Raw genomic sequence first — 17,635 nt, forward strand, 5'->3', positions numbered from 1 at the left:
TATATATGTGTATGTGTATATATATATATATATATGTACATACATATTTACAATACCCATTTAACTCTCAAAAGGATTCTATGATATAGGTATGATGTTTACCATCATCCTTTGTATACAGATAAGACACCTGAGGCATAGAGAAAAGAGAGGTCAAGGAACTTTCCCACACTCACGCGGGCAGTCACAGTGGATCTAGGGTCATACCCAGGTAGTTTGGTCCCAGTGCCATACTATTAACTACTGCACTGTACCCTCCTCTCCTTTATTTATTTCCCTTGCATACGATAATATCTTCAGGCCATTACATATTGCCAGATGATATATTTTTGAAGAGAATTTTTTTTAATCTAGAAAAAAATGCTGCCTTTGAACACTTCTGGAAATGGGGACTTTTATGACTCTCACTGCCAACAGGAATAGACAACAGATTAAGGAATCTCCTGAAGAGTGGAGTACCTCACTCTTCCAGTGCATTCCCAACCTATCACATTCAGATGAGCCAAGACAGCCAGGAGGTCGTTCCAGCTTCATGGCCTCAGCCAAGAAAAACCATCCTCAGGACCAGCTGCTATCAGCATGCCCTTTAGTGTTTGGCCAGGATGTCGATGCCCAGCTGTTCTGTCAGCTTTCCTTATACAGTTTGTTGACAAAGAAGAGGCCTGGTTAATTTTTCAAGCGGGTGATATAAACTGAAACTGTGTCACCTGTGAATGCCTGAATTACTTCTAGGAATGAAGAAATAACAATACTGAGACAACTTTTTCCTAGGGTCAGAAAACACTGAAATGGTTCCAGCAATGGAACTGCTTAGAAAAAAAAAAAAAACACACACAAACACACACACACACACACACACACACACACACACACACATAAGGCAATAATCTACTTCTTTGTTACAGAATTATTTTGGATTGGCCAGACATCAGAGATTATACTCCAGATTGTGAATCATTGCAGACAAAATGCATGAAGAAAATAAGAAATTCCTAATACTAAGGGAACATAAGGATGGAGATGAGGGAGCAGACAGCAGGGATGACTTTTTAAAAAGATAGAAAGTTGCTTTTTTTTTTTTAATTTTTTTTCAACGTTTTTTATTTATTTTTGGGACAGAGAGAGACAGAGCATGAACGGGGGAGGGTCAGAGAGAGAGGGAGACACAGAATCGGAAACAGGCTCCAGGCTCCGAGCCATCAGCCCAGAGCCTGACGCGGGGCTCGAACTCACGGACCGCGAGATCGTGACCTGGCTGAAGTCGGACGCTTAACCGACTGCGCCACCCAGGCGCCCCGAAAGTTGCATTTTTAAGTGTAATTTGTAGTTTAGAAGGTGCTGAATTTGGTGGGTTCGGTGTGGGAATGATGGAAGGATTAAAGAGTCTTCTCTTGCCACAAACTGCCTCTCATTTGGCAATTTGTGGCTTCTTTTAGATTTGGACATTCATATTTTGATCCCAACTCTTTGATTTTGGAATTGTTATTCTATGTATACAAATACAAAAACTATCATCAAATTATAACAGCACTAAATTTTCTGTGAGATAATATTCTTGAGTTAATGTCATCATTTTTTAAATTTTAGCAAAATTATTTTTATTGAAGTCCATTGTTTCTATATGAATTTTAAAATACAAAGGTCTGACATATAAGTTATTCTATATCCAATTTTAATAACTATCATTTTTGTCCTTGTATGTATAGTTTTGCAACCATTGTTTTCCATGAAGTCTAATCGTAATAGGTCAAATTGTATAGAACTCAAATTTATTAATGTAATTTTATTCTTTAATCAATTTTCAGTTAAAAGCAAGTATTATAATTTATCATTTTAGCCATTGTGAATTTTAATTTTAATAATTATTTTTAAAATTTAATAACAATTAGGTTTAATAATCATATTTTCTAGATTACTTTTTACGGTCTTTCATTTTACCAACAGAGTAGCATTAAGTTTTATATTTTACCGTTTTAGTTTTAGTCATGGTCTTATTTATCCATCTATTGCTTCATTCTATGAAGTTCATTTGCTTATTTTTATTTGTTCTTCAGGTCACAATGGTAAGGTCAAACATCTTTGCGTATTAAGAGTTATGGTTGGTAGGAGCAAAAGAGAAGGTTAAAATGATGAGTTCACAAAATCTCCACACTGCCCCTTACTTTCTCCTCTGTAGTGGTGTTAGATGGATTTTTTTTTTCTTGTAACACTAATACTTAAAATATGCAGCTTTGCCACCAAATGAGATCTCTCTTCCATCATAGTGTCCGTATTGATTGCCAGTGCAGATTTTGAACCAGGCAGGTTAAATATATGACAATAAGAATCGGCAATTACTAAAACATCCTGAATATTCTGTATTGAATCTGAATTAAATTTTTACATCATGAATACACAGCCTAACTATATTACCTTCTGCCTAACTCTTTCTTTCACTCCTACAAACTTTTGCTTTGCTCATTATTTATAATTTTAGTGCCCTTTGAAAGTCTCAATTTCTGTTCCTGCTATTAAAGTAGCTTATGAAAGCTGTAGCAGATGACTCTGAAAGCCTGAATGCATACACCTGCAAACATTTGTTTTTCAAAGTTTTCTATGAATATAATGATGAGGAGTAAGGAAAGTGCATGTGACCTCGTGCACCACATTCTTCAGAACAAATGCTTCCTCAGCTGCAATTATGTCATCATGAAATCATGCTCCACATTCTAAAATAAACTCATTGCCATATGAATTGTTATCTTACTGAGATATTTTTGTAGTTGTCTTTTTAACAGCTTCCTTAGAAGTGTCTTCCAAATTTCTCACAATACCAAAACAAAAAAATTCTTCATCTTATCCAAGTGAATACTTCAAGCGTGAATGTTCAGCAATCACCACCCTTATCCTGCACTGCAGACACGCAGTGACTTCAATGTCTCTCTCTCTCACACACACACAATTTTTTTAGCTAAATCTCCTGAAATATGTACATTTTTGACTTGCAAGAAAGGTCAATGAGAGTTTCCCTCACTGTCACGGTTCGGGACTCACCTGTGGACGTGGATGTCCTGTGACCAGACAGGTCAGTTCTAGGGTTTCTCCTTCCCGTATAGTATAGACCCTTTCAGAGTAGCGCTCCTCCTCAATGTTACAGGCCAAGCCTGAATGCACAATACGAACCGTTGGGGGAGCTGTCGAGTCAAGAAGAAGAGAGACAAGACATATAAAAAAAGTAAGTAAACTCTCCTCCCATGAATCATCTTCGTTGTCAGAGCAATTCTTATTAGACTTTACCACAGTCAGATCCATCAGTCTTAACACTTTGAGCAACCCCAAGGGATTAAAGATATTGCTGGACAGGAAGCTTTAAACTTTTCTAACAGTCACCAATACATTCTGAAAATGGCAAAGGGGAACATGATGGTAGGAGAAAACTCATGACTTAGGAACTCATCATCATTACAAGACTGCATGATGAGATCTGAATGCTAAAATGGGAGAGGTCCTTCCTTTTCTGAAACCCCAAATTTAATATAGAAAAGGACGCTGCCCAAAATCTAAGTAGTGCAACCTCCAGAGACCAATAGAAAGAATAAAGGAATTTAAATGAAAAACACTGGCATTTTTCTACTAATTTTGTAAGCCTTGTGGTGCAAATAGAGTGCTAATGAATGAGAAGATTTTGTTGTCAGGAATTGAACATCAACTTAGCTTTCAATATTTATAGACTCTTGTGTTGATATGAGCAAAAGATGATCGTTGAATTAAGCCATTGAAGAAGGCAATAAATCATTGATTCCCAAGTATAAAATTCTGACTCAAGAGAGACATAGTTCTCATGAAGCTATCCAAATTCCTAAGTGTTATTTTCTCCTCTTTCAATACCACACAGGCCAATAAAACTTGACTAGCATTAAATGACTTACTTATCACTGAAAATCCACTATATGCAAAAACTCTTCCAGTCATAAGAAACACTTAGATAATAAAATATGTTTGCTGTCACCAAAGAGATAAATGTCAGTTACTAGCTTCAAATTGGAGATCATTCTCATTTGTGAATTCAGGATTTTTATTTGTAATAAACACATTTGGGAATGGAGGAGAAAGGGTTATTTTAATTAAAGGCAAGTGGAAAGGCTACATCTACAGGTAAAGGATAGTAATCTCAAGAATTTCCTGTAGCAATCTTAACCTAAACATCAGTATTGTCAGTAGATGCTATGGTTGCTTAAAAATTAATGAAAGTACACTTGGAATTCTTTATGTAACATTAAAAAGATCATGAATATCGTAGAATTTGGTTGAACTTGGTGATTCTATGGAGGAAATAAAATGAATATAAGTCCAACTTATGGGAAAATTTCTTCTGGAAAAATCTGTGTTCTGAAAGTAATACAAAAGAAAAAGTTTCCAATATCTAATACTTTGTTTTATATAAACTAATGTATATAGCATTAACAATCGAAAAACATATTTTATTATCGTTCTCAATTTCAAACAGAAACTGATAGAAAAGTCTATAGATAATAAAATCATTGGGTATTTCAAGTTCTTTCTGGATCCCCAAGCTGAGTCCTGTTCTTCAACTTTCAAATTCAGGATCTCAGTTTCCAACACCCAGCATCAAATGACATGTAAAGATTTCCAGCAGGAAGATAAGAAGATTTAGAAAAGTAATTCTTACATTCACTATGCACAAAAACAATTCCCCAGAAACCTGTTTAAAATCCAGATTTCAGAGGTATGGCCAGAGATCTGTTATGGATGCAGAAAACTCAAGAATCTGCATTTTTGCCGAGCACCCAGATGATAACGATGCCAGTGCTACTTAGGCCAGATGATCAAAAATAATTTTCTAAGTCTTATAAGTATTTCTTGACTCAAGGAAAGTACTCCAAGGAATAAAATATCATTTTCCTTTTAATATTGTCAAGTAACTAAATTTCATGCATGCATCATTTCATTGGTTTGAACATTAAATTATGTTCAAAAAAATCAAATGTTTTGTTTGATCTATAAAATCAATTTATCAAAAAAAAAATTCACCATGTCTTTGGACCCTGTCTAGACACTGTAATAATTTGTTTAGTTTTATGACATTAGAAATCCTTATCTGCAGCGTTTTTCTGGGTGTTCTGATACACTGCACACAATGTTTCTGACATATCATTTCCTATAAGGATCAAACTTAAACTTCAAAGAAGCAAAATCAGAGAGCTACTTATTTTTAAGCATCCATAATAAAACTGTATACGTATTATAGAGGTTAACAAACTGATGACAATTAATAAACATTTTCAAAACAGAAATAGAAAATACAGATTCACTACTTTGAAATATTATTCTATGCCAAATGTATCTTAATAAGTGATAGCACACATTTACTAATACATCTAATTATAGAGTAACATGACAATTTTTCCAGATTAATTTACACATTATTTTTGTTTTAATTTCAAATCAATGAATAGCATTGTTATTTTAAGATATATCTTTCCAAAGCATCATTATGCAAATAAGTAGCTTTATTTAAAACATGAAAATTATACAATAAGCACACTGTGTTCATGTACAAGGCTTAATTTTCTACTTTCTTCTATATTTTAACACGTTCTTAGAAAAGGTAATGCCTATATATTGTAATCATTATGAACCTACTGTCTATCTTATGGTAAGGCAGAATATTCTACCAAAGTTTAGGAGTGGAAGATGTATTTTTCCTAGTATGCATTAAAATATGTGCTTAGTAACTTTCATTGCTCAGTGATAAGAGGAGTATTTTGGAAGCTTTCACTAACTCTTTGGTCTGCAGAAAGCTCAACTGAAAAGGTCTTAGTTCATCCAGGTCAACACTCTTATTTCCAAATTGGGGACATCAAGTGACCTGCTCATAGGCCTGTAGCTAGTTGTGGCCTAAATGAGATCAGAACCACTGGTCCTTTGTTCTTTTCACTACTTCATGCTATTAAAACTATGTCTGACATAGTTAAATAAGGGCTCTAAATAACTCCTAAACTAGACTTACACTACACTAGAGGGAAGAAAAAGATTAAGTGTTCACGAAGTAGAGCACTGCAAGTAGACCAACAACATAAACACTATAATTGCTACAAACAACCAAAGTAATATTGTCCCACTTCATCATCCTGCCTCCAGTATGTGCCCAACCCAAGAAATCTCACAACTGCCAAAATAATATGCTGAAAATTTCTATTTTCAACATGTCCTCTTCCTGCCTAAGGATCCATGATGTCTCTGCATAACGTTTCACAGAGGAATGCCTCGAGGAGTTCTGTAAAGGTCCTCATACTGACTATTCAATCTGAAACTATACTTCTCTGTAACATCAGCCCACCAGGGGTAAGGTAAAGAGCACTGAGATTTTAAGCCTTTGATCTCATATACAGATCTTCAAGCATGTATTTATTGAGCAACTGCTATCCATCAGATACGAGAGGCTTTGCTCACATATCCTCCCATCTAGAATTCCCAGACAGATATTTAGACCAATGTTCCTGACACCTTCTTGGATTATTTAGCAATGATTCTCCTTTCTTTTCTTCAGGAGATATGTACTGCCCAGTGATTTTCCTTTTCCTTAACACTCTAATTTTACATTAAGCATATCATTGCCAGGATGAGCACCATTTTTGGCATCTGCTCCATATCACATGATTCAGAATGCAGAGTAGATTTACATTTAATAATTTATTTTAATTTCATAATTAATTCCAAATTTATGTTTTAGCAAATATCACTATAATGACACCAACATCCTATTTTAGCAAAATATCAACTATTATGGCATTGAATTTACTTAACTCTAAATATAAATGCAATTTGCAGTACTCTAACTGAAGCACGTCATCTTTTATCCTCTGCCTTGTTGAAAAAAGCCTCAATTCATCATCCTGAAATTGGACTAAGGGTTATGATCCCCTTTGCCCTGTAGAGTCAGCAATAAATTAAAATGTTAAAATATTGCATGAGACTCATATTCATCCAAATTTGTTTGAAGTAAACCAAATCCCATTACATAAAATCTTTCCTAACACTAATCACATCAACTCCCTTAATTCGAGTAAATTGGCTTTGGGTTCAAAAGGTCAGCCTGAAAGGGCAAAAGAGAGATATTCTTTTATCTTGTTAGAGTATACTTTTGAAAGTTAAACCAAATTCTCTCTGTATGCTGTTGGAGAAAGGACACAAAGAAATTATGCTCCAATGGCAACAATCAGGAGCATTTCTAGGCTTTCATTCTCATATACAGACTTTCAAGCATATATTTACTGAACAACTGCTGTAGATCAGGCAGAAGGCTATGTCCTGGGGATATAAAAATTAATGTTGTGAGCTGTACCTTTTAGCGGCTTACAGCCCATAGGGTCTGTCCAATTAGGAAGGAGGGAAGGAAGGAAGGAAGGAAAGAAGGGTGGTACTCTAACAGAAGAAAGTGAAAAGTACTATAAGAGGACAACCCAGAAGATGCCTAAATCTGCCTGGAGGTTTCTAACATGAGTCAGTGACATGTAACCTAGGTCTGAAACCATGTGGTGGGAACAAAGGAGGACACTCCAGAAAGAGGAAGCAGTGCATTCAAAGGCACGTCTGCAAGAGACTGCCTGCAGTGTTTAGGAAATAACTACATTAAAATGTGGCCCACGTAGTTTATAACTTACTCTAAATGTTGACACTGGCGCCACTCTCTCAACTTGCCATTATGTCTCGAGACACAGCAGAGACGCCGTACAGTCCTAGGAATGGAAATGAGGGCAGAGACCTACTTCAGCGGGTTTTGTTAGGCAGGAGTTGAAGACTAACTCCAGGTGGGGTGAAGGAGGAGTTAAGATGACACAGAAGTTTACACTTCAGTTAACTAGGTGGGAGATGACTGTTTAAATAGAAAATGCCTGTTGAGCACCAGGCTAGCTCAGTCAGTAGAGAATACAACTCTTGACCTCACGGTCCTGAGTTTGATCTCCATGTTGGGCCTAGACCTTATTTTACAAAAAAAAAAAAAAAAAAAAAAAAAAAAAAAAAAAAAAAGAATAGAAATAAAATGCTCTCTTGATCACTACATACTCCACATTATTCATAGGTGGAAAAGATTTGAGATCAGGCGTTCTGAGCCCAAATCATGGAGGGGAGGACTTTGGTAGAGAAAAGACTTAGCTGCAAAGCATTTTCAAAAAAGTCGTTTTCCAATAGCAGGCAAGCTATTAGCCAGTAAACAGGTTTGGTATTAGGAGTTTTCTCTTGTCTAAGAACTCCAGATAAGAGCTTTGTACTTTGGTAAGTCCCTCAAATCCCTGATCCAACTACTCTCTTTGGAAATCCAGTTGCCAATATAATCTTGACACTCTTCAACACCAGGTCAAGACAGCTTATGTTCTTGATGCAGGTCCCAGATTTCCTGGGACAGGCAATGTGGAGAGGGATGCTCATTGGCCCCCTCTCAGAAGCCCTGGTAAAGACATCAGGGAACCACCCAGCACCAGCATCTCTCACACATTCTGTCAAGAGACAGAGACACAGAGACAGAGATAGAACATCTCACACCTCACTGCTCTCACATGGCTAGAGATAATACAGTTGACATTGTTAGTTAACAGCATTCTCTTAGCAAGCATTCAGTTGCGCTTTTCAAGCAAACATAACAATAATCAAATTTCTTCCCATTCTCCATTTTTGATTTAAGTGATCACATGCTTCCATAAAACGCTTCTCAGTTTTGCTGAACATCTTACATTTAGCTAATGACACTGTCAATAATTGGCCTCTTCTGCTTATTTCACACAATCTCCAATACAGCACATTTAAATAGTAATTCTAAAAATGGTGTCTTCCTTTCTTAATTTCTCTCTCTCACCCAAGTGACTGGTTTAAGATAGAAGATGAGTCTTCTCCTCCCTCCTTTTTTCAGTATGATCTTCCAATTCAATACTTAAATTAAGTATTGTGTCTTTAGGCAGAGTCCATATTTATCCTTCTTGTTGTTTACAACAATTTGCTTAGTATCTTTTTTCTTAGGCGCATTATATTACATATTCCGATATAACAAACACAGGGAAGAAGAGAATAGGAAGATTTCGTCGATGAGGTGAAGAATTCAGTTTTAGATGCTAATGGTGAGCTGACCAACAACGGAAAAGTCACTGCTGTACATAAAGATTTAGAACTTCCAGAGTAGTGGGTGGTTGACAACAAGAGAATAGGCGAAACCTTGAAAACAGAGAATGCAAAGTGAGAAATGAAGAGGATAATGATAGAAACAGAGGAGTATGAATTCTTAATACAGAGATGCCAAGAAAAAGATTTTAATACGTTTGTAAAGTCAGAGAACTAGAAGGAAAACAAAGAAAATGTAGTTCTTTAAAAGTTACATTAAGAGGGGTGCCTGGGTGGCTCAGTTGGTTAAGCGTCCGACTTGGGCTCAAGGTCATGATCTCGTGGTCTGTGAGTTCGAGCCCCACGTCGGGCTCTGGGCTGACAGCTCAGAGCCTGGAGCCTGCTTCAGATTCTGTGTCTCCTTCTCTCTCTGACCCTCCCCCATTCGTGCTCTGTCTCTCTGTCTCAAAAATAAATAAACATTAAAAAAATTTTTTAAGTTACATAAAGAGATGCTCAAGCATGGGGAACTGTCCAAAATGTTACTTACAACAGGGTTGTCAGTTAGGAGGATCACAAACAAAAGGTCATTGCCTATGAGAGCTAGGATGGCATTTGGTGAATTTTGAGTGAGATATGGTATTAGAGTAATGGGGTCAAAAGATGAATGAGGTAAGACTCAATGGAGAGAGAAAAGTCTTAGTAGGTCAAACCAACTTAGGGCAAAAAGTAAAACTTCTATTCAGGTTCGCCCATAAGTGAAAAGGAACGTAAGTATAAAATGGAATCCTTTAACAATATCATACCATCATCTCAGAACTGCAAAGACTAATTATTTATTTTTTTTAATGTTTATTTTTGAGAGAGGGAGAGGACAAAGTGCAAGTCAGGGAGGGGCAGAGAGGGAGGGATACACAGACTCCAAAGCAGGCTCCAGGCTCTGAGCTGTCAGCACAGAGCCAGACGCAGGACTCAAACTCACAAACCGGGAGATAATGACCTGAGCCAAAGTTGGATGCTTAACTGACTGAGCCACCCAGGCGCCCTGCAAAGACGGATTATTTACATTATATAGTAAACAAACCATAATGTTTGTGTTTCCAACATAAACAACTTTATGCAATACTATACTATTTTCTATAATTCTTCATCATTCTTTTAAAATTGACTTCCCTGGGGTGCCTGGGTGGCTCAGTGGGTTGAGCGTCTGACTTCGGCTCAGGTCATGATCTCATAGTTCATGGGTTCAGCCCTGCGTCGGGCTCTGTGCTGACAGCTCAGAGCCTGGAGCCTGCTTCGGATTCATTGTCTCCCTCTCTCTCTGCCCCTCCCCTGCTCTTGCTCTGTCTCTCTCAGTGTCTCAAAAATAAATAAACGTTAAAAAAATTTTTTAATTGACTTTCCTAAAATCCTACCTGTTCTTCTTTTCCTTCTTTTTTTTCCTCTGTTTACTCTTTTACAAGTTTAACTTTTGTCAATTTCTGCACCACATATGCAGAAATCTCTCAAAACTATCTAATTTCTTCTATAAAAAATACAATCAAGGTTAATCCCTACAACACATAAATATACTTAAATGAACCCATATTTTAAAAAGAAAAGAAAAACAGAGACAAACCAAGAGCATTTATCTTCCCATCAAGGCCTCTCCTTGTCCTTCCTTTACAGTTTAGTGCTTAGAAATAACAGTACACACTCTAAGCCATCCTTCTGCGTCTGCTTTGCTATCCTCAGACCACAGCAGCCTGGCTTCTGCCTATTGCTTGTATTTATAAAAGGAAAATAGAAGATGGTAAGCTGCTAGATTTGGCATTATTTTGGTCTTCTACCTCTCCTTCAGTCTTAGTTTATCTGCCTTTGCCTCCACGAGACTATAAGGATCTTATGAAATTATACCCTTACTCTACATTTTACAACAACATAGACTTATTAAATCCCACTAATATACTCACTACACTCATGAATATAAACACATATGGAAACATGCCCATAAACAAAATGTTCAATTTGTATGTCTATTCTTTTTTTTTTTTTTTTTTTTTTTAATTTTTTTTTCAACGTTTTTAATTTATTTTTGGGACAGAGAGAGACAGAGCATGAATGGGGGAGGGTCAGAGAGAGAGGGAGACACAGAATCGGAAACAGGCTCCAGGCTCCGAGCCATCAGCCCAGAGCCTGACGCGGGGCTCGAACTCACGGACAGCCCAGAGCCTGACGCGGGGCTCGAACTCACGGACAGCCCAGAGCCTGACGCGGGGCTCGAACTCACGGACAGCCCAGAGCCTGACGTGGGGCTCGAACTCACGGACCGCGAGATCGTGACCTGGCTGAAGTCGGACGCTTAACCGACTGCGCCACCCAGGCGCCCCTTGTATGTCTATTTTAATAATTTCCTTAAAATGTAGTTAAAATCCCTCTGTCATTGCCCTAAGTAATCCCAAATAGGGCAATAGTCTGATACACAAACAACATACAGATTATTTTAGTCAATTTTTAGTTCTAAAAAAAAATCAGTTAGAAACTGACATTTGACTTTTTTGATTCATTGATTTCTTTTAATTAACTACTATTTCAGCATCAGTGTGAACTCATTTCCCTCCCCCTTTCCCCTCAACCTATATATTTGATTAACACAATATTCCTATTCACATCAGAGAAATACCTTTTTATATTTACAAAATATAAAAATATATTTTATATATAATAAAATAAAAGTACTAAGATCCTATTGATTATTCTGGATTTAACCAAAAGAAGGCCGTATCTACCTCATATGACTTTGAGAAAAGGCTCTTAATATGAAAAGTTTTAAATATTTTGCATTATTTCTTCAGTACATGTTGAGCAGCATTGTTGTAAGTTAATTGAGCTCCCCTGAGAGACTCTCCAAAGCCCAAAAGTAAGGTAAGAAAATTAAACCCTGAAGCCTCTGCTTTTAGAAAGGAGCTATTAATGTTTTCTAAATAACAGAAGTTAATATGATTTTTTAGGTTAGTGTCAGCTAAGTATTTAAAGAAAAGTGTTTAAGTTAAAAATTTTAACTCAAGTTATCTGTTTATATGCAACAGACACTATTTAAGATGGAAGAAAATCTGTCATCAAAAGAAAGTAACAATAATAATGTAATTATATACATGAAATATCTCTGATGAACACAGATACAAAATTCATCAACAAAATATAAGCAAACCAAATCCAAAAATATGTTAAAAAATCATTTACCATGATCAAATAGGATTTTTTCCAGGGATCCAAGGGTGGTTCAATACTCACAAACCAATCAATGTGGTATATTATGTCAACAAGAGAAAGGATAAAAACCATATGATCATCTCAATACATGTATAAAAAACATCTGACAAAGTGCACCATCCATTCATGATAAAAAATCCTCAACAAACCAGGTTTAAAGGAACATACCTCAACATAATAAAGGCCACACATTAAAAATCACTGCTACCATCATACTCAATGGTAAAAAACTGAAGAGCTTTCCTTCTAAGATGAGGAACAAGACAAGGATGTTCACTCTCACACTTTTATCCAACATAGTTTTGGAAGTCCTAGTCACAGCAATCAGAAAAGAAAAAAAAGGGGGGGGGCATCCAAAGTGGTAAAGAAGAAGTAAAACTTTGACTATTTGCAAATGGCATGATATTCTCTATATAAAACCCAAAAGACTCCATCAAACAAACTAATAGAACTGATAAATTTATTCAGTGAAGTTGTAGAATACAAAATTAATACACAGATCTGTTGCATTTCTGTATATTAATAATGAATTTGCAGAAAGCGAAATTAAGAAAACAATCCTATTTACAAATGCACCAAAACTAATAAAATAACTAGAAATAAACGTAACCAAGGAAGTGAAAGACCTGTACTCTGTACAAGTAAACACTGATGAAAGAAATTGAAGATGACACAAATAAATGGAAAGATATTCCATGTCCCTGGATTGAAAAGCCAATATTACTAAAATGTCCATGCTACCCAAAGTAATCCACAGATTTAATGTGATCTCTATCAAAATACCAACATTTTTCACAGAACTAAAACAAAATACTATTAAAATTTGTCTTGAACCACAAGACTATGAATTGCCAAAGTAATCTTATAAAAGAAGAATAAAGTTGGAGGTATCACAATCCAAGATTTCAAGATATACTACAAAGCTAATCTAAATAGTACAGTATTAGCACAAAAAATAATCACATAGATAAATGGAACAGGATAAAGAGCATAGGAATGAACCCATGTCTATATGGTCAGTCAACCTATGACAAAGAAGGCAAGAATATACAATGGGAAAAATGACAGTCTCTTCAATAAATGGTGCTGGGAAAACTGACAGCTACATGTGAAAGAATGAAACTGGACCACTTTTCTACACTCTACACAAAAATAAATCCAAAATGGATTAAAGCCCTAAATGTGAGACCTGAAACCATAAAAATCCTAGAATAAGCCCTAGGCAATAATTTCTTTAACATCAGCCATAGAAACATTTTTTCTAGGTATGTCTCCTCAGGCAAGAGAAAGAAAAGCAAAATTAAAATATTGGGACTACACCAAAATGAAATGCTTTTGCAGAGCAAAGGAAACCAACAAAACAACAAGATAACCTACTAAAAAGAAAAAGATATTTGCAAATGATATACCTGATACAGGATTAATATCCAAAATATGTAAAGCACTTACACAACTCAACACCAAAAAAGCCCAAATAATCAAATTAAAAGACAAGCAGAGGATCTGAACAGATATTTTCCAAGAAGGATATACAGATGTCCCACAGAAATATGAAAAGATGTTCAATATCACTCATCATCAGGGAAATGCAAATCAAAATCACAATGAGATATCACCTCACACCTGTCAGAATGGCTAAAATCAAAAACTCAAGAAATACCATGTGTTGGCGAGGATATGGAGAAAAAGCAACCCTCATGCTCTGTTGATGGGAATGCAAACTGGTACAGCCACTGTGGAGGACAATATGGAGGTTCTTCAAAAATTTAAACTAGAATTACCATTTGATTCACTAACTCGACTACTGGGTATTAACCCAAAGAAAATGAAAACACTAATCTGAAAAGATACATGCATCCTTTTGTTGATTGCAGAATTATTACAATAGTGAAGATAGGAAGCAGCCCAAGTGTTCATCTATAGATAAATGGATAAAGAAGAGGTGGTATACACACACACACACACACACACACACACACACACACACGCTGGAATACTACTCTGCCATAAAAAGGAGATCTTGCCATTTGTAACAACATGGATGGATCCAGAGTATATTATGCTAAGCAAAATAAGTCAGTCAGAGAGAGACAAATACTATACGATCTCACTCATATGTGGAATGTAAGAAACAAAACAAATGAACAAACAAACAAAAAGAGACAAAAAAACCAGACTCTTAAATAGAGAACAAACTAGTGGGTGGGTGCCAGAGGGGAGGTGTGTAGGACAAGTGTGAAATACATAAACAACACTAAGAACAGAAAATAAAATGACCTTCAATAATAATACAACTATGTGCATGAAATTTTGAAGTTAAACACAAAAATCAGTAATGCAATTTAAGTTGTAATGTTAAAACAAGAATAAAACCAATAATGTTTTTGTATAAAAGAACTACCTTGTAATGTCATTTTCTAATATTATCCATTCAGGGTACTAACTTTGCAGAAAATTAAACACATAACAGCAAAATATAATCTAAACTATATTCCACAAAATAACATTTTGTGTCCTATTTTTCTTAAGTGAAACAATATAAAAATTTTAAATTTTATTACATGGAGGTTTCTATATTTGCAAATTCGGATTTCATCAAAAATATCTCTTTGTTTTCACCTAGAAGCATAACCTATTAATATCTATAGCTAAAACTTCAAAGACTCTTATATGTTTTATAGATGAAAAACACATTTCACTGAATCTAAGGTTTTTAACATTCCTTTTTTCAAATAGAGCATTTGACAACCTCTTATGTGTGTTCCATAGAGGAACCGTGGACCTCCAAGTCTTAGTTGGCCTCCAGTTCCCTACATCCTTGTCTCTATGTGGACATTCCTAGCCCAAACCCTTGACTATGTTCTTCCTGGTATTTTACAGGGGAAATATCTGACTTACACCTAGCAAATATTTGAAAGCCCATCAAATATTTTGTTAATCTTGTATTTTGCTCACAAAGGATTCGTGTGGACTAAGCTGCGTACCCCAACTTGAAGGTAATTATTATGGGGAACTGCACATTCCTATTCCTGGGTAGGAATGAGATACCCTATACACAAGTTCCTGGCTTTCTATTGGATGCTATAGCACATTCTGAATTGTTTGCAACTAGTAGTTGAATCGTGTCTCTAATAAATTTTAGAAAAATAAAAAATAACTACTCCAGAAACTTTGAAGCCTAGGCCGTAGACTATCAACCTCAACAACAAGCTGAGACAAACACTATCTTGCTTTTATGGCACTGTTCTTTTTGGGCTTTGAGTCAGTGTGGGGGCACGGTAATGGAGACACAGACCCTATTATAACACTGCAAGAGAGGGCAGCATTTAATCCTTAAAACCTTTGATTAGGTCTTCTCCCTCTAAATCAAACTTGTGAAATGGCTTCCTCCTAATAATGTCAGAAGCTATGTATCATGCGGTCAGTGAACCATCCAAGGTTCTTTGAACCACATCTTCCTTGCCCCTTATGAATTATTACCACATCTTATGAGATCAGCACTCTTGAAGCCACAGGTACTGATTACATCATTTTTTTTTATCCCTCTGGACTGAAATGTATACCTCAATACACTCATCCTTCAGTAAAATTAAGAGCTTTACAGCCTTCTGGAAGGAACTTAAGCTACAGCAAATACTAACTAAAATGAAATTAGTCTCATCATTGTGCTGCAACCTTAATCACAAATTGGGTATTTACAGAGAGCCATTCTTCCAGTCTAGCTCATCAAAAACAAAACAAAACAAAACAAAACAAAAAAAACGAGATTTACTACAGAATATGCCAAAAATGAAAACTTCAATTTGCTTCTCCAAGAGTGGTAATGGCAAGCAGAAAATGTTGATGATCTGACCTGCCAATTTCCCCATTGTTTCTCTCCACTGAGAAATCACTGCCGCTGCCTGTGACTAACCCCAAGGAGAACAACTTCCTCAACATGTCAGGAAAATGCCTTCTGGACCCCAGAATGCAGGAATCAGTGTGGCAGTGAGCCACGCCCAAAATCCCCTACTGAACAGAGCAGAAACGAGATTATCACTAAGCAAAAATGAGTCAGAATCCACTAGGGCAATAATGTACTCCATGGACTGAGAATTTAGCAAACACCAGGCACCTGTGTAACAAATGTGATTCTGACAATCTCTAGTTCTCTCTAAAACCTAAAATGTTTATTTGTAATTTCCATTGAAGAAAACAAGACACCTTCAGTGAAATTCAATAAATTGTCAGCGTTTACTTTTAACTACAATTCTGCCTTACCCTAAAAAACAAATTTTGTTAGGGTGCCTGAGTGGTTCAGTTAGTGAAGCGTTCAACTCTTGATTTTGGCTGCAGTCATGATCTCGTAGTTTGTGAATTCAAGCCCTGCATCAGGCTCTGTGCTGACGGTGGGTAGCCTGCTTGGAATTCTCTCTTTCCCTGTCTCTCTGCCTCTCCCCTACTCGCTCGCTTGTGCTCTCTCTCTCTCTCTCTCTCAAAAAAAAAAAAAAAAAAGCTTAAAAAAACACAAATTTTGTTGTGTTTCATTTTGCGGTGCTGCATCTTTTTAAAAGGTCAAACATTCCCTTATATCTTTGGAATTTAGGGGAAAGAACCAAAAACAGAAAGAAAATGATCAATCATTTATATACTGACAGGTAAAACGTGTTTTTATTACATTACTTGGTGCCATAAGACTCAAAGTAAAAACATCTGTCTAAATCATGTAATGTGACACATAAGCAATTATTAGTAAGTCTTATCATCCACCATCCAATTATTTTAAATATTAAGCTTTGACAATTTCAAACATACACATACTTTCTCTGCTTCCACGTCACACTTGCACTCATTGTCTTAATCTCAATGGTAAAGATAACACCTGCCTATCTGTCTGGACCCACCAGGTTTTTTCCCATGAACTTCAGTCCATTTTCAAAAATTGATTTAGAGTCTTCTGACTTTTCTTAAACTATGTTTCTGGACTTTGAATATCCTACCCTCTTCTTTGCACTGCTGTTTGTCTGATATATGAAAATCCAGTGAATGACCAAGCCCATTATGATTCAAGTCACCAGCTCTGTCCGTCTTTCCAGGTCCCCTACAATGAACCATCACTCATGTATCATCTTACACCCCCACTTTTACTGACCCACTGTCCCAGAGATCTATATCACCAATGCCAACATTACAATTTTACATCACCAACATAATGTAAGCCAATACCTAAAACAGTCAAAATTTTAAGAAAAGAAAAACGGAATTTATTCTTTCAATAATAAGTTTTTTTCACAAGAAATTTTCTCCCACA

At 36.1% G+C, this 17,635-nt stretch overlaps 1 protein-coding gene across 1 annotated transcript in view; it reads right to left on the bottom strand.

Moving 5' to 3' along the window:
• Positions 1–17,635, bottom strand: part of MDGA2 (MAM domain containing glycosylphosphatidylinositol anchor 2) — an 855,787-nt gene that overhangs the window by 492,194 nt on the left and 345,958 nt on the right. Inside the window, exon 2 of the mRNA XM_042943085.1 lies at positions 3,034–3,173. Coding sequence (XP_042799019.1) covers positions 3,034–3,173 — 140 coding nt within the window. The remainder of the gene's footprint in view (positions 1–3,033; positions 3,174–17,635) is intronic.

This window comes from Panthera leo, chromosome B3 (genome assembly GCF_018350215.1).
Source record: "Panthera leo isolate Ple1 chromosome B3, P.leo_Ple1_pat1.1, whole genome shotgun sequence".
Lineage (NCBI taxonomy): Eukaryota > Metazoa > Chordata > Mammalia > Carnivora > Felidae > Panthera > Panthera leo.